Here is a 21,723-nt window from a genome sequence, read left to right as displayed (position 1 = left end):
GTCAGTGATTCTGGTACGTATAAAAAAAGCACATATGTACCAGAATCACTGACATGTGAAGGGGGACAGACAGGGAGGAAAAGACACAGTGTACAGTTCAGTCCTTGTGCCCCAATGTATAACTAGAAAAAAAATTCAAATGGTGATTAAAAAAGAGCCACAAAGTAGATTTCTTCACCAAATGTATCAAATTAATCTGTGTTACAGAACGTTACATCCATATTTCACATTACAAAATCATACTCACGGTTTTCTTTACCTTAGAAGCAGGGCAGGGAGTTATAGCTGAGCTCACTTTGGTAATTGTGTGGGTACAATAGCAGAACCTTTGAGATGTCATTGTGAAAATATTGACAGATATTGCCATGATGTATAATTTCATATTGGGTGAGTACGGATTAATTTGTTTACTTTGTATGAAACTAATCTCCAAACCACAGAAATACATTACCATGAAAATGATACTGTAAATATACAAGACAGTGTTTTAATATAGTTTTATTTCTTACACAGAAGTCACTGAAACAATACACAGCCAGTGACCATTTCTTCATATAAGTGAGTACATGTAGAGAGAAGACTATTTGCCTATGTCATTTCAGATGCCTTCTTCACATATGATGCTATATATTGCGTGCTGTTTCTGCAATCACACTGATGATTCTAGGGAAAAATGAGAAAATAGAAAACCATTAATGATCTATATGCAATATACTCCTAAATAATGATGAAAATAAACCTCTAACTAAAGCTTGGGTTTTCACTGACCCATAGACTTCAATGGGGATTTTTATCAGTGACTAGAATCAAAATTAAAATCAGGCTTGTCACTTTTTTTCGCCCAACACTAGAGTTGAGCGCGGTTCGTGGTTCGTGGTTCTCCAGTTCGCGGCTCGAGTGATTTTGGGGCATGTTCTAGATCGAACTAGAACTCGAGCTTTTTGCAAAAGCTCGATAGTTCTAGAAACGTTCGAGAACGGTTCTAGCAGCCAAAAAACAGCTAAATCCTAGCTTGGTTTCTGCTGTAATAGTGTAAGTCACTCTGTGAATCAAACTATTATCACATTTCAGTGTATAGTGTGCGTGAACAGCGCCTTCAGATCACTGCTGTTTCTATAATGGCGATCGCCATTTTTTTTTTTTTTTTCTTGTCTTCCTTCCCTAAGCGCGCGCGTCTTGTGGGGCGGGCCAGCATGTCAGCCAATCACAGACAAACACACACCTAAGTGGACTTTGAGCCAGAGAAGCAACGGCATGTGTGATAGGATCTGCATGTCACATGTCCCTGCATTATAAAACCGGACATTTTCTTCACGAACGCCATTATCTGCCTTCTGTGTCTTTGGTGTCAGACATCAGTGTCGCAGCTCCGTCCTCCTGAGTCCTATAGCCGATACAGCTGTATGCGCTGCATACACAGCGTTAGACAGCTTAGGGAGAGCACATTCTAGCAGTCCTTTTAAGGGCTCAAAGCGGCAGGGTCAGAGAGCCATAAGTGACAGGTCCTGCAAACAGCAACAGCGTCTGTGTAGCCCAGGTCAGGGATTTCCTCCCTGCATTTCACCATTAGGAGGGAATAGAAAGGCAGGCTTCCATTCCTCTACCCAGAGCACCACAATCCTGCCACTGTACCCTCTTGTCCTCTGCACACTCCAACTCATTCTAAGTAAGCCATTATACTAGCAAACATTCAGTGTACCTAGTGGCATCCTATACGTGGCTATTGGACTTTGCTATAGTCCCACTAGTGCAAAGACATTTGCAGAGCACGTCTGCCTGCATTGCACACTACAACTTTTTTAAACTAAGCAATTTTACTAGCAAACACTCAGTGTACCTAGTGGCATCCTATACGTGGCTATTGGACTTTGCTATAGTCCCACTAGTGCCAAGACATTTGCAGCACGTCTGCCTGCGTTGCACACTCCAACTAATTATAACTAAGCCATTATACTAGCACACACTCAGTGTACCTAGTGGCATCCTATACGTGGCTATTGGACTTTGCTATAGTCCCACTAGTGCCAAGACATTTGCAGCACGTCTGCCTGCGTTGCACACTCCAACTAATTATAACTAAGCCATTATACTAGCACACACTCAGTGTACCTAGTGGCATCCTATACGTGGCTATTGGACTTTGCTATAGTCCCACTAGTGCCAAGACATTTGCAGCACGTCTGCCTGCGTTGCAAACTCCAACTAATTATAACTAAGCCATTATACTAGCACACACTCAGTGTACCTAGTGGCATCCTATACGTGGCTATTGGACTTTGCTATAGTCCCACTAGTGCCAAGACATTTGCAGCACGTCTGCCTGCGTTGCACACTCCAACTAATTATAACTAAGCCATTATACTAGCACACACTCAGTGTACCTAGTGGCATCCTATACGTGGCTATTGGACTTTGCTATAGTCCCACTAGTGCCAAGACATTTGCAGCACGTCTGCCTGCGTTGCACACTCCAACTAATTATAACTAAGCCATTATACTAGCACACACTCAGTGTACCTAGTGGCATCCTATACGTGGCTATTGGACTTTGCTATAGTCCCACTAGTGCCAAGACATTTGCAGCACGTCTGCCTGCGTTGCACACTCCAACTAATTATAACTAAGCCATTATACTAGCACACACTCAGTGTACCTAGTGGCATCCTATACGTGGCTATTGGACTTTGCTATAGTCCCACTAGTGCCAAGACATTTGCAGCACGTCTGCCTGCGTTGCACACTCCAACTAATTATAACTAAGCCATTATACTAGCACACACTCAGTGTACCTAGTGGCATCCTATACGTGGCTATTGGACTTTGCTATAGTCCCACTAGTGCCAAGACATTTGCAGCACGTCTGCCTGCGTTGCACACTCCAACTAATTATAACTAAGCCATTATACTAGCACACACTCAGTGTACCTAGTGGCATCCTATACGTGGCTATTGGACTTTGCTATAGTCCCACTAGTGCCAAGACATTTGCAGCACGTCTGCCTGCGTTGCACACTCCAACTAATTATAACTAAGCCATTATACTAGCACACACTCAGTGTACCTAGTGGCATCCTATACGTGGCTATTGGACTTTGGTATAGTCCCACTAGTGCCAAGACATTTGCAGCACGTCTGCCTGCGTTGCACACTCCAACTAATTACAACTAAGCCAGTATACTACCACACACTCAGTGTACCTAGTGGCATCCTATACGTGGCTATTGGACTTTGCTATAGTCCCACTAGTGCCAAGACATTTGCAGCACGTCTGCCTGCGTTGCACACTCCAACTAATTATAACTAAGCCATTATACTAGCACACACTCAGTGTACCTAGTGGCATCCTATACGTGGCTATTGGACTTTGCTATAGTCCCACTAGTGCCAAGACATTTGCAGCACGTCTGCCTGCGTTGCACACTCCAACTAATTATAACTAAGCCATTATACTAGCACACACTCAGTGTACCTAGTGGCATCCTATACGTGGCTATTGGACTTTGCTATAGTCCCACTAGTGCCAAGACATTTGCAGCACGTCTGCCTGCGTTGCACACTCCAACTAATTATAACTAAGCCATTATACTAGCACACACTCAGTGTACCTAGTGGCATCCTATACGTGGCTATTGGACTTTGCTATAGTCCCACTAGTGCCAAGACATTTGCAGCACGTCTGCCTGCGTTGCACACTCCAACTAATTATAACTAAGCCATTATACTAGCACACACTCAGTGTACCTAGTGGCATCCTATACGTGGCTATTGGACTTTGCTATAGTCCTACTAGTGCCAAGACATTTGCAGAGCGCATCTGCCTGCGTTGCACACTCCAACTAATTATAACTAAGCCATTATACTAGCACACACTCAGTGAACCTAGTGGCATCCTATACGTGGCTATTGGACTTTGCTATAGTCCCACTAGTGCCAAGACATTTGCAGCACGTCTGCCTGCGTTGCACACTCCAACGAATTATAACTAAGTTACATTGTCAGGGATATTTATTCTTTATTATTCTGCTGTTAATAAAGCTAGACCACCACTGCAATCTTCACCACCTCTCAATTTTTACTACCACATTTTCAGTCCACAATCTTGTCGCAATCAACATGAGTGGCAAAATGACAGATGCTGGTGGAAAGGGGAAGAGGCGTGGTGGAAAAGGCAAAAAAGGTTTTGTCAGTGGGGAAGGTGCCAAAGCTCCATTATCATCTGCTGAAGATAGACCATCTACTAGCAAAAGTAAGATGTCTACTACTTATTGTGGACAATCCGATGTGCTCCCTTTTTTACGGACACGAACAAGAGGAACAAAGGTAGATGATGGGCAAAAAAGGAAAATGCTTGAATGGATCTCAAGTGGTCCAACAAGTGCCCTCTCAGCCACTTCAAGTACCGCATCCAAAAAACACCATTCCTCTGAGTTGTCATCCCAATCACACTTGATTTCTCCCAGCTCTGAAGTCTCCATCAGCCCTGCACAGTATGGTGGAACTGAGATGGCTGAGTCTGCAGAGCTGTTCAGTCACACTATAGCCTGGGAATCAGAGGTCTGCTCCCAAGCTACAGTGAGTACAGAACAGGAAATGGTCTGCAGTGATGCCCAGAACCTTTGTGACTCAGATTCAGGCCGTGAGGACCAAGTTTCTGAGCATAATGTTGACCCTTTGTCACAAACTGTAACACCTGTGGTTATAGACAATGAGGAACATACTGATGAAGATGAGACGCAGATACCCGATTGGGATGACAACTTAAATATTCGGTCAGGGCAAGAAGAGGCTCGGTCTGAGGGGGAGGGGAGTGCGAACACAACAATTGATGATGACGTTCTAGATCCCACCTACTGTCAACCCCCAGTCAGGCACTCGAGGAGGTCAACAGAGGCGGTGGAGGAGGATGCAACCGACGACGAAGTTACCTTGCGCCTTCCTGGACAGAGTCGGAGCACTGGTAGCACGTCTACAACTGCATCCTCAGCCACCACTCTGCCTATGAGCATTATTCGGGGTGGATCAACAGGTCGCATGGCCTCTAAGCCTTGCCTAGCCTGGGCCTTTTTTCACATCGAAAAAGATCGCCCAACTCATGTGATATGTAACATTTGTCATGATTCTGTTAGTAGAGGTCAAAACCTCAGCAGTTTGACAACTTCTTCCATGAATCGTCACATGAATAAATATCATAAGTCCCGGTGGGAAGCTCACCGTGCTGCAATGCCGGCTAGCGGAGCGAACCATCCACCGCCCGCCCCTTCCAGTGCATCCGCGCGCTCTTCATCTTCTAGGACTGTGGGGACAGCTGTCACACCTGTTTTTCCATGCAAAACTTCCACCACTGTAACCGCAACAGGCAGTTTGCTTGTAAGGTCGTCAGTTGGTTTGGAAGGGGAAACAAGTGAGTGTGTACAGCTCTCTCAGACATCGATAGCACCAACGTTGGATGAAGGCAACATCATGTCTCCGCCTGCACTTTCCTCACAAACCTGCATTTTTCCAGGGACACCCTACTCAACACCGTCTACACACAGCAGCCAGATCTCTGTCCCTCAGATGTGGTCAAATAAAAGGCCACTTCCTCCGACCCATGACAAAGCTAAGAGGTTGACTCTATCCCTCTGTAAGCTGTTGGCTACCGAAATGCTGCCTTTCCGCCTAGTGGACACACAGGATTTTAGAGACCTTATGTCTGTCGCTGTGCCCCAGTACCAGATGCCTAGTCGCCACTACTTCTCTAAGAAAGGTGTGCCCGCGCTACACCAGCATGTCGCACACAACATCACCGCTTCCTTGAGAAACTCTGTGTGTGAACGGGTGCATTTCACCACCGATACTTGGACCAGTAAGCATGGACAGGGACGTTACATGTCGCTGACTGGGCACTGGGTAACTATGGTGATAGATGGTGAAGGGTCTGCTGCACAAGTCTTGCCGTCCCCACGACTTGTGTGTCAATCCTCTGTCTGTCCAAGTTCCGCCACAGCTTCTGCATCCTCCACCTCATCTGGGTCCTCCACCTCCGCCCCAAGCCTGCCTGGTCAGGCCACCAGCGTTCTCACTGCGCAGAAGGAATCACGCACGCCTCATTACTATGCTGGCAGCCGAGCGCAACGGCATCAGGCGGTCTTTAGCTTGACATGTCTTGGTAATAAGAGTCACACAGCTGAGGAGTTGTGGTCAGCTCTGCGGTCCGAGTTTAATAAATGGTTGTCTCCACTCAACCTGCAGCCTGGTAAGGCCGTGTGCGACAATGCTGCAAACCTGGGTGCGGCCCTTCGCCTGGGCAAGGTGACACACGTACCTTGTATGGCTCACGTGTTGAACCTTGTCGTGCAGCAATTTTTAACACACTATCCCGGCCTAGATGGCCTTCTGAACAGGGCACGAAAACTGTCTGCTCACTTCCGGCGTTCAAGCGCCGCAGCTGAGCGACTTGCATCGCTACAGAAGTCTTTCGGCCTGCCGGTTCATCGCCTGAAATGCGATGTGGCGACACGCTGGAATTCAACTCTCCACATGTTACAGCGACTGTGGCAGCACCGCAGAGCCCTGGTGCAATACGTCATGACGTATAGCCTGGGCCAACGAGATGCAGAGGTGGGGCAGATCACCCTGATGGAGTGGTCTCAGATCAAGGACCTATGCACCCTTCTGCACAGTTTCGACATGGCGACGAATATGTTTAGCTCTGACAATGCCATTATCAGCATGACGATTCCAGTCATTTACATGCTGGAGCACACGCTAAACACTATTCGGAGTCAGGGGGTGGGACAACATGAAGGGGAGGAACTACAGGAGGATTCATATGTGCAAGGGACAACAACATCACCAAGGTCCAGACGTTCATCATCACCAACGCAGCAGGCATGGGACCATGGGGAACAGGGATCGACAAGGGCGCATAGTAGCAGGCGAAATGTTGACCAAGGTGCAGGAGAACATGAAGAAATGGAGGACGAACTGTCCATGGACATGGAAGACTCAGCGGATGAGGGAGACCTTGGTCAAATTTCAGTTGAAAGAGGTTGGGGGGAGATGTCAGAGGAAGAAAGAACGGGTAGCACCTCTATGCCACAAACACAGCGTGGACTTGGTCCGCATGGCTGCGCAAGACACATGAGTGCCTTTTTGTTGCACTACCTCCAACATGACAGTCGTATTGTCAAAATTAGAAGTGATGATGACTACTGGATTGCCACACTATTAGATCCCCGGTACAAGTCCAAATTTTGTGACATAATTCCAGCCATAGAAAGGGACGCACGTATGCAGGAGTATCAGCAGAAGCTGTTACTCGATCTTAGCTCGGCTTTTCCACCAAACAACCGTGCAGGTGCAGGGAGGGAATCTCCCAGTTGTAACTTGACAAACATGGGACGGTCTCGTCATCTTCACCAGTCTACCCGTACCAGTAGGACCGTATCTGGTGCCGGTAACAGCAATTTTATGGAATCTTTTCATAATTTTTTTAGACGCTCTTTTGCAAGGCCACCAGAGACAACAAGTCTGACACATACTCAACGGCTGGAGAGGATGATACAGGAGTATCTCCAAATGAACATCGATGCCATGACTGTGCAACTGGAGCCTTGCTCCTTTTGGGCTTCAAACATAGAAAAATGGCCAGAGCTCTCCAGTTACGCCTTGGAGATTTTGTCGTGTCCAGCTGCCAGCGTTGTCTCTGAACGTGTATTCAGTGCTGCTGGGTGTGTGCTGACAGATAAGCGCACGCGTCTGTCCAGTGACAATGTGGACAGACTGACGTTCATCAAAATGAACAAGTCATGGATCCAGAAGGAATTTACTACCCCTGTGTCATCCTGGGGAGAGTAAATGCTTGTGGATTTGGAATGTGCTTGATGCAAATCAAAACATCCTGTTTGCAACTAGGGCCCAAGTGCTGCCACTGATGGGGTGGGTGTCTGTGTGGCCCAATTTTTGGAAAAAAGGGAGACTCCGCTTGGAGTAACCCTTGCTTACATTGTTTTTAAAAGAAGCCAAGATGAACAAGTCATGGGTCAGCAAAGACTTTGCTACCTACCCCGGTGTCATCCTGGGGACGGTTAATTATGGGGTATTTTTGAATGTGATTGATGCAAATGTAGCTGTGAAGTGTACAACTAGGGCCCAAGTGCTGCCACTGATGGGGTGGGTGTCTGTGTGGCCCAATTTTTGGAAAAAAAGGGAGACTCCGCTTGGAGTAACCCTTGCTTGATGTGTTTTTAAAAGAAGCCAAGATGAACAGAGCTGGGATCAGGAAAGACTTTGCTACCTACCCCGGTGTCATCCTGGGGACGGATAAGAATGGCGTATTTTTGAATGTGCTTGATGCAAATCAAAACATCCTGTTTGCAACTAGGGCCCAAGTGCTGCCACTGATGGGGTGGGTGTCTGTGTGGCCCAATTTTTGGAAAAAAAGGGAGACTCCGCTTGGAGTAACCCTTGCTTGATGTGTTTTTAAAAGAAGCCAAGATGAACAGAGCTGGGATCAGCAAAGACTTTGCTACCTACCCCGGTGTCATCCTGGGGACGGATAAGAATGGCGTATTTTTGAATGTGCTTGATGCAAATCAAAACATCCTGTTTGCAACTAGGGCCCAAGTGCTGCCACTGATGGGGTGGGTGTCTGTGTGGCCCAATTTTTGGAAAAAAGGGAGACTCCGCTTGGAGTAACCCTTGCTTGATGTGTTTTTAAAAGAAGCCAAGATGAACAGAGCTGGGATCAGGAAATACTTTGCTACCTACCCCGGTGTCATCCTGGGGACGGATAAGAATGGCGTATTTTTGAATGTGCTTGATGCAAATCAAAACATCCTGTTTGCAACTAGGGCCCAAGTGCTGCCACTGATGGGGTGGGTGTCTGTGTGGCCCAATTTTTGGAAAAAAAGGGAGACTCCGCTTGGAGTAACCCTTGCTTGATGTGTTTTTAAAAGAAGCCAAGATGAACAGAGCTGGGATCAGCAAAGACTTTGCTACCTACCCCGGTGTCATCCTGGGGACGGATAAGAATGGCGTATTTTTGAATGTGCTTGATGCAAATCAAAACATCCTGTTTGCAACTAGGGCCCAAGTGCTGCCACTGATGGGGTGGGTGTCTGTGTGGCCCAATTTTTGGAAAAAAGGGAGACTCCGCTTGGAGTAACCCTTGCTTGATGTGTTTTTAAAAGAAGCCAAGATGAACAGAGCTGGGATCAGGAAATACTTTGCTACCTACCCCGGTGTCATCCTGGGGACGGATAAGAATGGCGTATTTTTGAATGTGCTTGATGCAAATCAAAACATCCTGTTTGCAACTAGGGCCCAAGTGCTGCCACTGATGGGGTGGGTGTCTGTGTGGCCCAATTTTTGGAAAAAAAGGGAGACTCCGCTTGGAGTAACCCTTGCTTGATGTGTTTTTAAAAGAAGCCAAGATGAACAGAGCTGGGATCAGCAAAGACTTTGCTACCTACCCCGGTGTCATCCTGGGGACGGATAAGAATGGCGTATTTTTGAATGTGCTTGATGCAAATCAAAACATCCTGTTTGCAACTAGGGCCCAAGTGCTGCCACTGATGGGGTGGGTGTCTGTGTGGCCCAATTTTTGGAAAAAAGGGAGACTCCGCTTGGAGTAACCCTTGCTTGATGTGTTTTTAAAAGAAGCCAAGATGAACAGAGCTGGGATCAGGAAATACTTTGCTACCTACCCCGGTGTCATCCTGGGGACGGATAAGAATGGCGTATTTTTGAATGTGCTTGATGCAAATCAAAACATCCTGTTTGCAACTAGGGCCCAAGTGCTGCCACTGATGGGGTGGGTGTCTGTGTGGCCCAATTTTTGGAAAAAAGGGAGACTCCGCTTGGAGTAACCCTTGCTTGATGTGTTTTTAAAAGAAGCCAAGATGAACAGAGCTGGGATCAGCAAAGACTTTGCTACCTACCCCGGTGTCATCCTGGGGACGGATAAGAATGGCGTATTTTTGAATGTGCTTGATGCAAATCAAAACATCCTGTTTGCAACTAGGGCCCAAGTGCTGCCACTGATGGGGTGGGTGTCTGTGTGGCCCAATTTTTGGAAAAAAGGGAGACTCCGCTTGGAGTAACCCTTGCTTGATGTGTTTTTAAAAGAAGCCAAGATGAACAGAGCTGGGATCAGGAAATACTTTGCTACCTACCCCGGTGTCATCCTGGGGACGGATAAGAATGGCGTATTTTTGAATGTGCTTGATGCAAATCAAAACATCCTGTTTGCAACTAGGGCCCAAGTGCTGCCACTGATGGGGTGGGTGTCTGTGTGGCCCAATTTTTGGAAAAAAAGGGAGACTCCGCTTGGAGTAACCCTTGCTTGATGTGTTTTTAAAAGAAGCCAAGATGAACAGAGCTGGGATCAGCAAAGACTTTGCTACCTACCCCGGTGTCATCCTGGGGACGGATAAGAATGGCGTATTTTTGAATGTGCTTGATGCAAATCAAAACATCCTGTTTGCAACTAGGGCCCAAGTGCTGCCACTGATGGGGTGGGTGTCTGTGTGGCCCAATTTTTGGAAAAAAAGGGAGACTCCGCTTGGAGTAACCCTTGCTTGATGTGTTTTTAAAAGAAGCCAAGATGAACAGAGCTGGGATCAGCAAAGACTTTGCTACCTACCCCGGTGTCATCCTGGGGACGGATAAGAATGGCGTATTTTTGAATGTGCTTGATGCAAATCAAAACATCCTGTTTGCAACTAGGGCCCAAGTGCTGCCACTGATGGGGTGGGTGTCTGTGTGGCCCAATTTTTGGAAAAAAGGGAGACTCCGCTTGGAGTAACCCTTGCTTGATGTGTTTTTAAAAGAAGCCAAGATGAACAGAGCTGGGATCAGGAAATACTTTGCTACCTACCCCGGTGTCATCCTGGGGACGGATAAGAATGGCGTATTTTTGAATGTGCTTGATGCAAATCAAAACATCCTGTTTGCAACTAGGGCCCAAGTGCTGCCACTGATGGGGTGGGTGTCTGTGTGGCCCAATTTTTGGAAAAAAAGGGAGACTCCGCTTGGAGTAACCCTTGCTTGATGTGTTTTTAAAAGAAGCCAAGATGAACAGAGCTGGGATCAGCAAAGACTTTGCTACCTACCCCGGTGTCATCCTGGGGACGGATAAGAATGGCGTATTTTTGAATGTGCTTGATGCAAATCAAAACATCCTGTTTGCAACTAGGGCCCAAGTGCTGCCACTGATGGGGTGGGTGTCTGTGTGGCCCAATTTTTGGAAAAAAAGGGAGACTCCGCTTGGAGTAACCCTTGCTTGATGTGTTTTTAAAAGAAGCCAAGATGAACAGAGCTGGGATCAGCAAAGACTTTGCTACCTACCCCGGTGTCATCCTGGGGACGGATAAGAATGGCGTATTTTTGAATGTGCTTGATGCAAATCAAAACATCCTGTTTGCAACTAGGGCCCAAGTGCTGCCACTGATGGGGTGGGTGTCTGTGTGGCCCAATTTTTGGAAAAAAGGGAGACTCCGCTTGGAGTAACCCTTGCTTGATGTGTTTTTAAAAGAAGCCAAGATGAACAGAGCTGGGATCAGGAAATACTTTGCTACCTACCCCGGTGTCATCCTGGGGACGGATAAGAATGGCGTATTTTTGAATGTGCTTGATGCAAATCAAAACATCCTGTTTGCAACTAGGGCCCAAGTGCTGCCACTGATGGGGTGGGTGTCTGTGTGGCCCAATTTTTGGAAAAAAAGGGAGACTCCGCTTGGAGTAACCCTTGCTTGATGTGTTTTTAAAAGAAGCCAAGATGAACAGAGCTGGGATCAGCAAAGACTTTGCTACCTACCCCGGTGTCATCCTGGGGACGGATAAGAATGGCGTATTTTTGAATGTGCTTGATGCAAATCAAAACATCCTGTTTGCAACTAGGGCCCAAGTGCTGCCACTGATGGGGTGGGTGTCTGTGTGGCCCAATTTTTGGAAAAAAGGGAGACTCCGCTTGGAGTAACCCTTGCTTGATGTGTTTTTAAAAGAAGCCAAGATGAACAGAGCTGGGATCAGGAAATACTTTGCTACCTACCCCGGTGTCATCCTGGGGACGGATAAGAATGGCGTATTTTTGAATGTGCTTGATGCAAATCAAAACATCCTGTTTGCAACTAGGGCCCAAGTGCTGCCACTGATGGGGTGGGTGTCTGTGTGGCCCAATTTTTGGAAAAAAAGGGAGACTCCGCTTGGAGTAACCCTTGCTTGATGTGTTTTTAAAAGAAGCCAAGATGAACAGAGCTGGGATCAGCAAAGACTTTGCTACCTACCCCGGTGTCATCCTGGGGACGGATAAGAATGGCGTATTTTTGAATGTGCTTGATGCAAATCAAAACATCCTGTTTGCAACTAGGGCCCAAGTGCTGCCACTGATGGGGTGGGTGTCTGTGTGGCCCAATTTTTGGAAAAAAAGGGAGACTCCGCTTGGAGTAACCCTTGCTTGATGTGTTTTTAAAAGAAGCCAAGATGAACAGAGCTGGGATCAGGAAAGACTTTGCTACCTACCCCGGTGTCATCCTGGGGACGGATAAGAATGGCGTATTTTTGAATGTGCTTGATGCAAATCAAAACATCCTGTTTGCAACTAGGGCCCAAGTGCTGCCACTGATGGGGTGGGTGTCTGTGTGGCCCAATTTTTGGAAAAAAGGGAGACTCCGCTTGGAGTAACCCTTGCTTACATTGTTTTTAAAAGAAGCCAAGATGAACAAGTCATGGGTCAGCAAAGACTTTGCTACCTACCCCGGTGTCATCCTGGGGATGGATAAGAATGGCGTATTTTTGAATGTGCTTGATGCAAATGTAGCTGTGAAGTGTACAACTGGGGCACAACTGCTGCCACTGAAGGGGTGGGTGTGTGTGTGGCCCAATTTTTGGAAAAAATGGAGACTCCGCTTGGAGTCACCTTGCGGTGTTTTACATGATTTTAGAAGGGCGTGCCATGCCTATATCTGTGTGTCCTCCTCTTTTTCCTTGTCCAGCTGTTTTGTTTTCGCATGAGTATATGTCCTTGTCACTTTCCAATGTGTTTGAGTTGTTTGTCACCTTTAGGACACCTTTGAGGGTGTTTTCTAGGTGTTTTTCTGTGTTTGTGATTGCCTGCCATTGTTTCCTATGCAGTTCGAGTTCGGTTCGTCGAACGTTCGACGAACCGAACTCGAACGGGAGGTCCGTTCGGCGAACCAACCTCGAGCCGAACCGCGACCGGTTCGCTCATCTCTACCCAACACTAAGGCTATGTGCGCAGTTTGCGTTTTTTCTTGCGTTTCTGCAGTGTTTTGAACTGCAGCGTTTTAATGCCAAAATGTATGCGTTTTGATTTTCAAGCAAAGTCTATAGGAAATGGGGATTTCTTGTGTGCACAATGCTGTTAAAAATGCAGCGTTTCAGTTGCAGAAAATTTTTCAAAATCTCTGCGTTTAAAGAAGCAGCATGTCAATTGTTTTTGCCATTTTGGCAGTGTTTTGCTAACATTAGAGTCAATGAGAAGTTTCGAACCACATACAAAATGAAAATCCTAGCATTTTTACATGCTTTTTTGATGCAGAACGCATGCGTTTTTGACATTATATTAAGGGCATGGTATGTCCCTTTACATACACACATAGTCCGACAATTAAATTATTGAAAATCATTAATTTAACATTATTTTATAAATAAATATTAAAACACAGTTATTTTAATAAAATTAGCTATTTTGTGTATGAATTTAATCATGATATTTGTGATCATTTTTTTCCTTTTTTTCATAGTGTTTGAATGTTTAAACTTTATTTAGTAGTGTATTTGTATTCAAAACGCATCTGACTTTAAGCAATGAAAAAGCATGTAAATCGCGGTGAAAACGTGGCTAAAACGCAGTAAAAGCGCAAGTGTATTTTTAGCGTTTTTGTGGTCTAAACCAAATTTGACAAAGACAATTTCTGCCAGAGGATGCATTTAGAACTGCAAGTAACTCATCGCAAAGTGCGCACATAGCCTTAGCCCACCAAAAAATAGACATGCTGCATGATAGACTAACCACAAACATTTTGGGGCAATTCATTAAGGTGCTTCCATCAGAAATCGCAATATTTTTACGCAACTTGGAAACTGCACAAAAAAAATTGAAACTTTTGGGGTTTACACACCAGTGCTGACAAACAACACCAATATTGGCACACCTGGGCAGGACGGGGCATGTCTGTTGATCAAATGTATCCTAAGTTACTCTGCTAAAACTGGGACTGGAGTGCTTTTCTGCTAGTGGTGCATGCTGGGTAAGACATTTGACGCCCCTGCACTAGTCAGGGTGTCATAGGGAACTGCACTTCAGTCCTTATAGTGCAGAACCTACCCTCCTTGGTTCCAGGTGCCACCTAATGATATTGCTAACATCAGCATGCAAACCCCAGTCACACACACACCAGTGGGTAGGTCTAGTGGAGAATTGGCCGCCCACCTGAGAGTCAGGCAGACTGGTGGGAGGTGACAGGGCAGTCGGCTTCAGGGGAGCAAGGAGAGAGGAAGGGAGTAGTAGCTCTCAGGGGGAGAGAAAGCTGGGGAGTTGGAGCTCCCAGGACAGCAAAGCAGCAGCCCTCATGGTGTGAGGGGCTGAGGAGTAGAAGCTCCCGGAAGGTCGGACTAGACTGGAACACAGCAAGGCAATATCATTGGGAGCAGACACCTGGACGGGCTCCCCTCTTGAGTGGCAGCAGTACTTCAGGACTTTTGGTTGAACTACAGTCTGTGTGTGTAATGGCCTTCCAAAACAGCACCAACCTCATCCAGCACCATGACTACCAACCGTGAGTTCCCTGCTCCCTGCCTTCCAACCTCCCAAACCTGCATCCAACGGCACTCCCCCTCACCATCATCGAGTCCTGGGGTATTCCCCCTACCCGTGGAGGGTCACAACACCTGGCTGCCCCGTTCCATCATCCCCGGGTATTCCCATCTGCAGCGGTGGTACTCCTAGTTACCACATACCACGGGTGGTGTTACGAACTCTAATACATCCTCTGTAAATAACCCCCTTCATTTGAGTGGCCACACAACCCCCGGGTCCGGAGACCCTCGAGCCACTGCGGATCCGGATCCAAGCAGCCCGGCTGCTGCCATCTTATCACTTTATGTAAATGGGTTCTTCCAGGCTATGTGGCGGATGCTGCCTGGAAGATAACTCCACCTCCAGAGCTTATTTTAAACAGAATGTGGCACTACCAGTGTGATGTGTGATGTGTGATCGTTACCAGTGTGATATGTGATGGCTACCAGTGTGATATGTGATGGTTACCAATGTGATATAACCTGTCTGCCCATATTAATAGTTTAGATAGGTTGAACATGTTGACAGATGCACTTTAAGAGGCGAATTCTGTTACAGTATATAAGCCAGATACACGGAACTCCAGTAAGTATTTCATTAAGAGTGCTGGAGTGCACTATGAGTACTGACTGTGCTTTGGAAGCTGAAGACAATTCCCAAATATGAGCTGTATTTATGCTAAAATTTATTTTTTTCTTGCCTTTGTGCTCATTTTTTTTAGGTGGATTTGCTGGCACCAATTTGTTTATTCATGCCAGTGAAGTCATGCTCCATGTCATGTCATGACTAAAGAAAAGGATACCATACATCTTGGGAGTGGAGGAAGGTGAGAGTGATAGTTCTTTTTTTAAATGTGTTGAACAGTTAGAGGGTGCAGGACGCTAGTCATGAGCGAGAGAGTTACCCTGGAACTGACGAAACTCCACATGGAAGACAGGGTCCTGGCTGGGTGTGGACTCTGATAGAGTGGGCCGTGTTAAGATGCAGACCACATGCCACCAATATTCGTAGCTACGACCATAAGACTCAAGAGACAGTTATTTTTCAGCAACATTTGATTACTAGAAGGGTTCAACACTTCTTCAGTTACAACAATACACAGGAGATAGTGGAGATCAACCTGTCAGTGCATTTCAGTTTCAGCATATAGTATCAGAGACGTGTAAAATGTCCACTTAATTGCCTTCATTATTCTGGCTCCGAAAGTCCAAGTGCAACCCAGTTCCATGCACCAGTATAGAGGTGAAGTTTCCCTTCCCTACAATGGCTCCACTTCCAGTTTCTATGCTGGCTAGTTATCCCTATAGTAAAGGCTTGCTCTTCTCATTGTATATAGGATCTCTGATCTGGTACAGAGTTAAAGTCACTTGCGAGTAAAGTGAACCCAATTATGTTAATGTTTAAAGGGCCTGGTTCTAACTGTGATCTTGTTGTCTCAGGTGAAGGTAGAAATGCTGGTTCAGGTCTTGTTACAGGGCCGATCCCAAGCATCCAGGTTGCTTTGTTGGACTATTTGTAGTCTACGACAATTGATGCTTCTTTTCCTGTTGCTTGGTCTTAATTTTTGGAGTTGTGACGACTCCAATTAGGGTCTCCAAATTGTCTTTATTTTGTAGTGCCAGGGCTCTAGGAGCAAGACGCCTATGTCTGTCTGTGATCTTGCTGTCTTTGTGGAAGGTAGAAATGCTGGTGCATGCCTTGTTACAGGGCCAGTTCCAAGCATCCAGGTTGCTTTGTTGAGCTGTTTGTAGTCTGTGCCAATTGTTGCCACTTGTCCTGTTGCCTGACCTTAATTTCTGGAAATGTGGAGACTTCAAGTAGTGTCTACAAATTGTCTTTTATGTGTAGTGCCAGAGTTCTGGGAGCAAGAAGCCTAAGCCTGTCACTTATGCATCTCTTGATTTTTAATATAAAAATGCTAGGCGACATCCTGTGTGTAAGGTAATGCAATCAGGCAGTGCTTAAATTTATATGCATTGGAGAATGCAGTCACAGAGCTGCAGAGTTGTGGACCACTATCTAGGACTAGTTTGATCAATGGCTGTCCCGACTGATCCTGCATCCAGGGAAGGCCATATGTGATAACGGTGCAAACCTGGTGGTGGCACTATACCTGGGCAACATCACTTATGCACTGCATGGATCCACCTGATTGTACAGAAATTTCTAGGGCACTATTACAGCCTGGATTCACTGCTGCAGAAGGCATGGTCACTGTGTGCTCAGTTTTTAAAATGGAAATTCCAGGCCACATCCTGTGTGTTGCATAGACCATAGCTCCCTGCTGTGCAAAGACACTCTGGGGAAATGAGGGGCAATTGATGTGTTTTTGGAAATGTAGAGATTCCATGATGGGTCTCCAAGTTGTGTCTCATCTGTATTGCCAGGGTTCTGGGAACATGAGGCCTATGCCTGTCACTCATGCTTCTATTGATTTTTTAAAATGAAAATGCCAGCCTACATCCTGTGTATTGCATGTGCCATGCTTCCCTGGTGTTCAAACACACTATGGGTAAATGGGGGGGATTTATGCCACTGTCCTGCTGTCTGCCTGAATGTTTTTTAAATGTCAACACTCCAATATGGGTCTCCAAGTTGTGTCCTGTCTGTATTGCCAGGGTTCTAGAAGCAAGAGGCCTACGCCTGTCACTCATGCATCTCTTGATTTTAAAAATTAAAATGCCAGCCCAAAGTCTGTGTGGGTCTTCAAGTTGTGTCTTGTCTATAATAGCAGGAGTATGGGAACACCAGCCCTACACCTGTCTCTCATTCACCTCTATATTTCACATGTCAATGGTCTAGGAAGCTAACGGTTATGCCAAAACAGTGGTGCTGCACTTTAAAATGTATTTTTGCTGTTTTGGAAGCTTTTCAACCCCCTTAAAGGTGTTTACTCTGCCTTATGTTTGGCCTCCAATTGTATTCAATGTGATCCGAAAAGGTTTGATAAGGTTCGGAGGTCGGTTTCCCAAATGTTTCAGCGAACGTAGCATTTGTTCGGGAAGACTCATCGAACCGAACTTTGAAAGGTTTGCTCATCTCTATAGATGATATAAAACTGAAGGTAGGACCCTTGCATTGTGAAATTCCTGTTATGTCCTGGAGAGCCTTCCCACTCCAATTGTACTGGGTTTACCTTGATTGGTGAAACATAATCCTGTGGTGGATTGGCAATCCAGGGAAATTATGAAGTGTGGAAATTACTGTCTTGATAATTGCCTGAATACTTCTATCTCTGCAGTCTCTACAGAGACCTTACCAGCACTTTTGTCAGGTTTTGAGGCTGTATTTTCAGAGAGGGATTGTCAGGATTTGCTTTCCCATTGTGTATATAGCTGCTCCATTAATTTGCTTCCTGGAGCAAAACTATCTAAATCCAGACTGTGTAATCTTTCTGGTCCAGACAAGCCATAATAGATTGCATTGCTGATAGTCTGGAGAAGGGACATATCAGACCCTCCTCTTTGCCTGTGGCAGCAGGGCTTTTCTTTGATAAGAATAAGGCTATGTGTCCACGGTAGAATGTTGCTGCGGATTTTTCTGCATGAAAATCCGCGACTTTCGCGGCAAATCCGCACTTTTTTTGCCGCAGATTTACCGCGGATTTACCGCGGAATTGCCGCGGATTTTGATGCAGATTTTTTTTTTTTCCCCATTCTATAGCCAAAATCCGGATCAAAATCCGCAACAATAATTGACATGCTGCAGATATTTCCGGATCAAAATCCGCAGCAAATCCGCCGCGGAACAATCCGCAGCATGGACACAGCATTTCCAAAATGCGATTGAAATGGCTTGGAAGTGCCGCTGCTGCAGATTTTCGGAAAATCCGCGGCTTTTCCGCGAGAAATCCGCGGCAAAATCCGCGCATTTTCCGCAGCGTGGACACATGGCCTAAAGACGGCGGTCTCCGCCCTTGTTTGGATTTTTGGGAATTTAATCTGATTACTGTCTAAGATCCATATCCTCCTTCTCTGATTCTGGATTTATTCAACTAGATTAAGGAAGCTAAATAGTTCTCCAAGTTGTACTTAAGGGGAGCTTACAATCTGGTTAGAATCAGAGAAGGGGATGAATGGAAAATAGTTTTTGATACACCTAAGGGACATTCTGAAAGTCTGGTCATGCCATTTGGTCTCATTAATGGTCTTGCCATTTTCCAACATTTTGTGAATGATATTTTTCACCATTTGGTGGGCAGATTTGTGGTGATTTATTTGGACGATATCTTGATCTATTCACCCAATATGGAGAGACATGAGATACATGTCAAACAGTTAGTACCGGTTTTAAGTGAAAAACTGTATGCCAAACTGGAGATGTGCGTTTTTGCTGTCCAAGAGTTACAATTTTGGGGTACCTGTTGTTGTCTTCAGGTTTCGGATGGATCCAGAGACGGTCCATATAGTACTTGACTGGAATCGTCCAGAAAACCTAAAAGCATTGCAGCACGTTCTAGGGTTTACCAACTTTTACCCAAAATGTATTCAGAATTATTCAGTAATTGTGAAACCTCTCACTGACATGAAAAAAAGGGGTTGTATTTCTGTAAATGCTCGAACACCACCCAGCAGACTTATTTCTCTTTAAAGAGATGTTTTTTCACAGCACGTATACTCACCTTGGACCTCTTTTCTTATTATTTTTGTTGGCCGGGATTGCATGAGGATGCGGTTGACTATGTTTCGGCTTGCAGTATTTGTGCATGTTCCAAGGTTTTGCATACTTGGATTGGTACTCTCCTGTCATTGGCTATCCCTAGTAGACCTTGGATGCATTTATCCATGGATTTCATTACTGCCCTACCTTTGTCTGTAGGTAAAACTGTGGTCTTAGTGGTTGTGGATAGGTACTGTAAGATGGTACATTTCAGTGCATTACCGGCACTTTCGAATGCAAAGACTCTATGAGATTGTGAAGCTTCACGGGGTTCCTTCCAATGTGGTCTCAGATCGGGGAACCAAGTTTGTTTCCAAGATTTGGAAAGCGTTTTGTGCTTGACTGGGGGTACAGTTGTCTTTTTCTTCTTCCTTCCACCATCAGGCGACTGGTGAGATTGAGTGCACAAATCAAAATTTGGAGACTAACCTCAGGTGATTTGTCTCTGCGAATCAGGATAATTGAGCATCTTACTGTTGGCTGAATTTGCTATAAAGAATCATCATCAGGAGTCTACTGGCAAGTCACCTTTCTTTTGTGCATACGGTTTTCATCCACAATTTGGTACCTTTAGTGGCAGAGGGGATTCAGAAGTTCCTGGGGAGAAACATTTTGCCTCAATGCTCTCTTCTGTATGGCAAACTGTTCAGAGTAATTTGAAGTTGATATGAGACAGATACAAATGTATGGCTGACAAAAAAATGCTTACCAGGTTTGGATCTAAGGGTGAATGTGTGGTTGTCTACCAGGAATATCAAGTTGAAGGTTCCTTTCTAGAAGCTGGGACCTAGTTTTATTGGTCCCTATAAGGTAATCACCATCATTAACCCAGTATCATTTCATATGGATTTACTTCAGGCTCTTAGGATCCACAATGGGTTCCACAGGTCTCTGCTCAAGAAGTTTGTGGTACCCTTGTTGCCATCTCTAATTATGGTTGATGGCAATTTAGAGTTTTAAATAGCTAAGATTGTTGATTCTCATTTTCTACGTCTTTCCCTTTAATACTTGGTGCACTGCAGGGGTTACGGACTGGAGGAGAGGATGTGGGTCCCACCATCAGATCTGAATGCCAAAAGGTTGGTTCGTTTATTTCATGCTGCCCATTTGGATAAGCCTAGTCCTGAGTGTTCAGAGACCACTTGTAGAAAGGGGGTACTGTCATGGGTGTGTCACAGGTGACAGACAGTCTTGTGATGTTCAGCTATAGAAGGTCACAGTGTTTGGCTACACAAACTGCTCCCTGACCTTCTATCATTTCTGCTTGGCTTTCATCCCTTTCCCTTTAGAAGTCTGTGGAGTTCCACAGCCTTTCAGTTGCTTTTCATCAGCACTTCCTTTGGTGTCTTTATATATTTTCACTTCCTATTACTCTGTTTTGGTTATAGCCGGGGTGGGATTTAAATTTTTAACAACAGGTTCTCTGTAAACCCCGCCCATTTGAAAACCACACCCATTCTGTAACCACACCCATTTTGTTAGCCACACCCATTTTCACGGATTTTCCTTAACCAAAAAATACAAGTAATTTAAAGTATAATCTCTTGCCCCTTCTTTCCCTCCTATACCTTCACTCTCCTATCCAGCACCAGTTGTTCCAGTCACTGTCAGTCATATTGTATTAAACGGTTTTTCTACAATTTTTAAAAATTATTACTTAAAGGAGTCCTGCTAAAATTGGAATGGACGACCTTCCCCATACAGATCTCATCCCATGTGCCTGCTTTCCCCCTGCAGATCCCATCCCATTATGGCCTCTTTCCCCTGCAGATCTCATCCCATGTGCTCCTTTTCCCCTGCAGATCCTGTCTCATTATGGCTTCTTTTCCCCTGCAGATCCCATCCCATCATGGATTCTTTTCCCCTGCAGATCCCATCCCATTATGGCCTCTTTTCCCTTGCAGATCCCATCCCATTAAGGACTGTTTTCCCCTGCAGATCATATCCCATTATGGCCTCTTTTCCCCTGCAGATCCCATCCCATTATGACCTCTTTTCCCCTGCAGATCCCATCCTATCATGGATTCTTTTCCCCTGCAGATTCCATCCCATTATGGCCTCTTTTCCTCTGCAGATCCCATCCCATTATGGCCTCTTTCCCCCTGCAGATCCCATCCCATTATGGCCTTTTTTCCCCTGCAGATCATATCCCATTATGGTCTCTTGCCCCTGCAGATCTCCTCCCATTATTGCCTTTTTTCCCCTGCAGATCTCATCCCCTGTGCTCCTTTTCCCCTGCAGATCCCATCCCATTATGGTCT

General features: G+C 45.6%; 1 protein-coding gene across 1 annotated transcript in view; it reads right to left on the bottom strand.

Moving 5' to 3' along the window:
* Positions 1–509: 509 nt before the first annotated feature.
* The window catches only part of LOC142250054 (complement factor H-related protein 1-like), a 513,811-nt gene continuing 492,597 nt past the window's right edge, over positions 510–21,723 (bottom strand). The window contains exon 11 of the mRNA XM_075322116.1: positions 510–663. Coding sequence (XP_075178231.1) covers positions 650–663 — 14 coding nt within the window. The 3' untranslated portion in view covers positions 510–649. The remainder of the gene's footprint in view (positions 664–21,723) is intronic.

The sequence above is a fragment of the Anomaloglossus baeobatrachus genome, chromosome 8 (assembly GCF_048569485.1).
Source record: "Anomaloglossus baeobatrachus isolate aAnoBae1 chromosome 8, aAnoBae1.hap1, whole genome shotgun sequence".
Taxonomy (NCBI): Eukaryota; Metazoa; Chordata; class Amphibia; order Anura; family Aromobatidae; genus Anomaloglossus; species Anomaloglossus baeobatrachus.
Note: the sequence above shows the minus strand (reverse complement) of the source record. Positions and strands in the feature narration are given on the sequence as shown.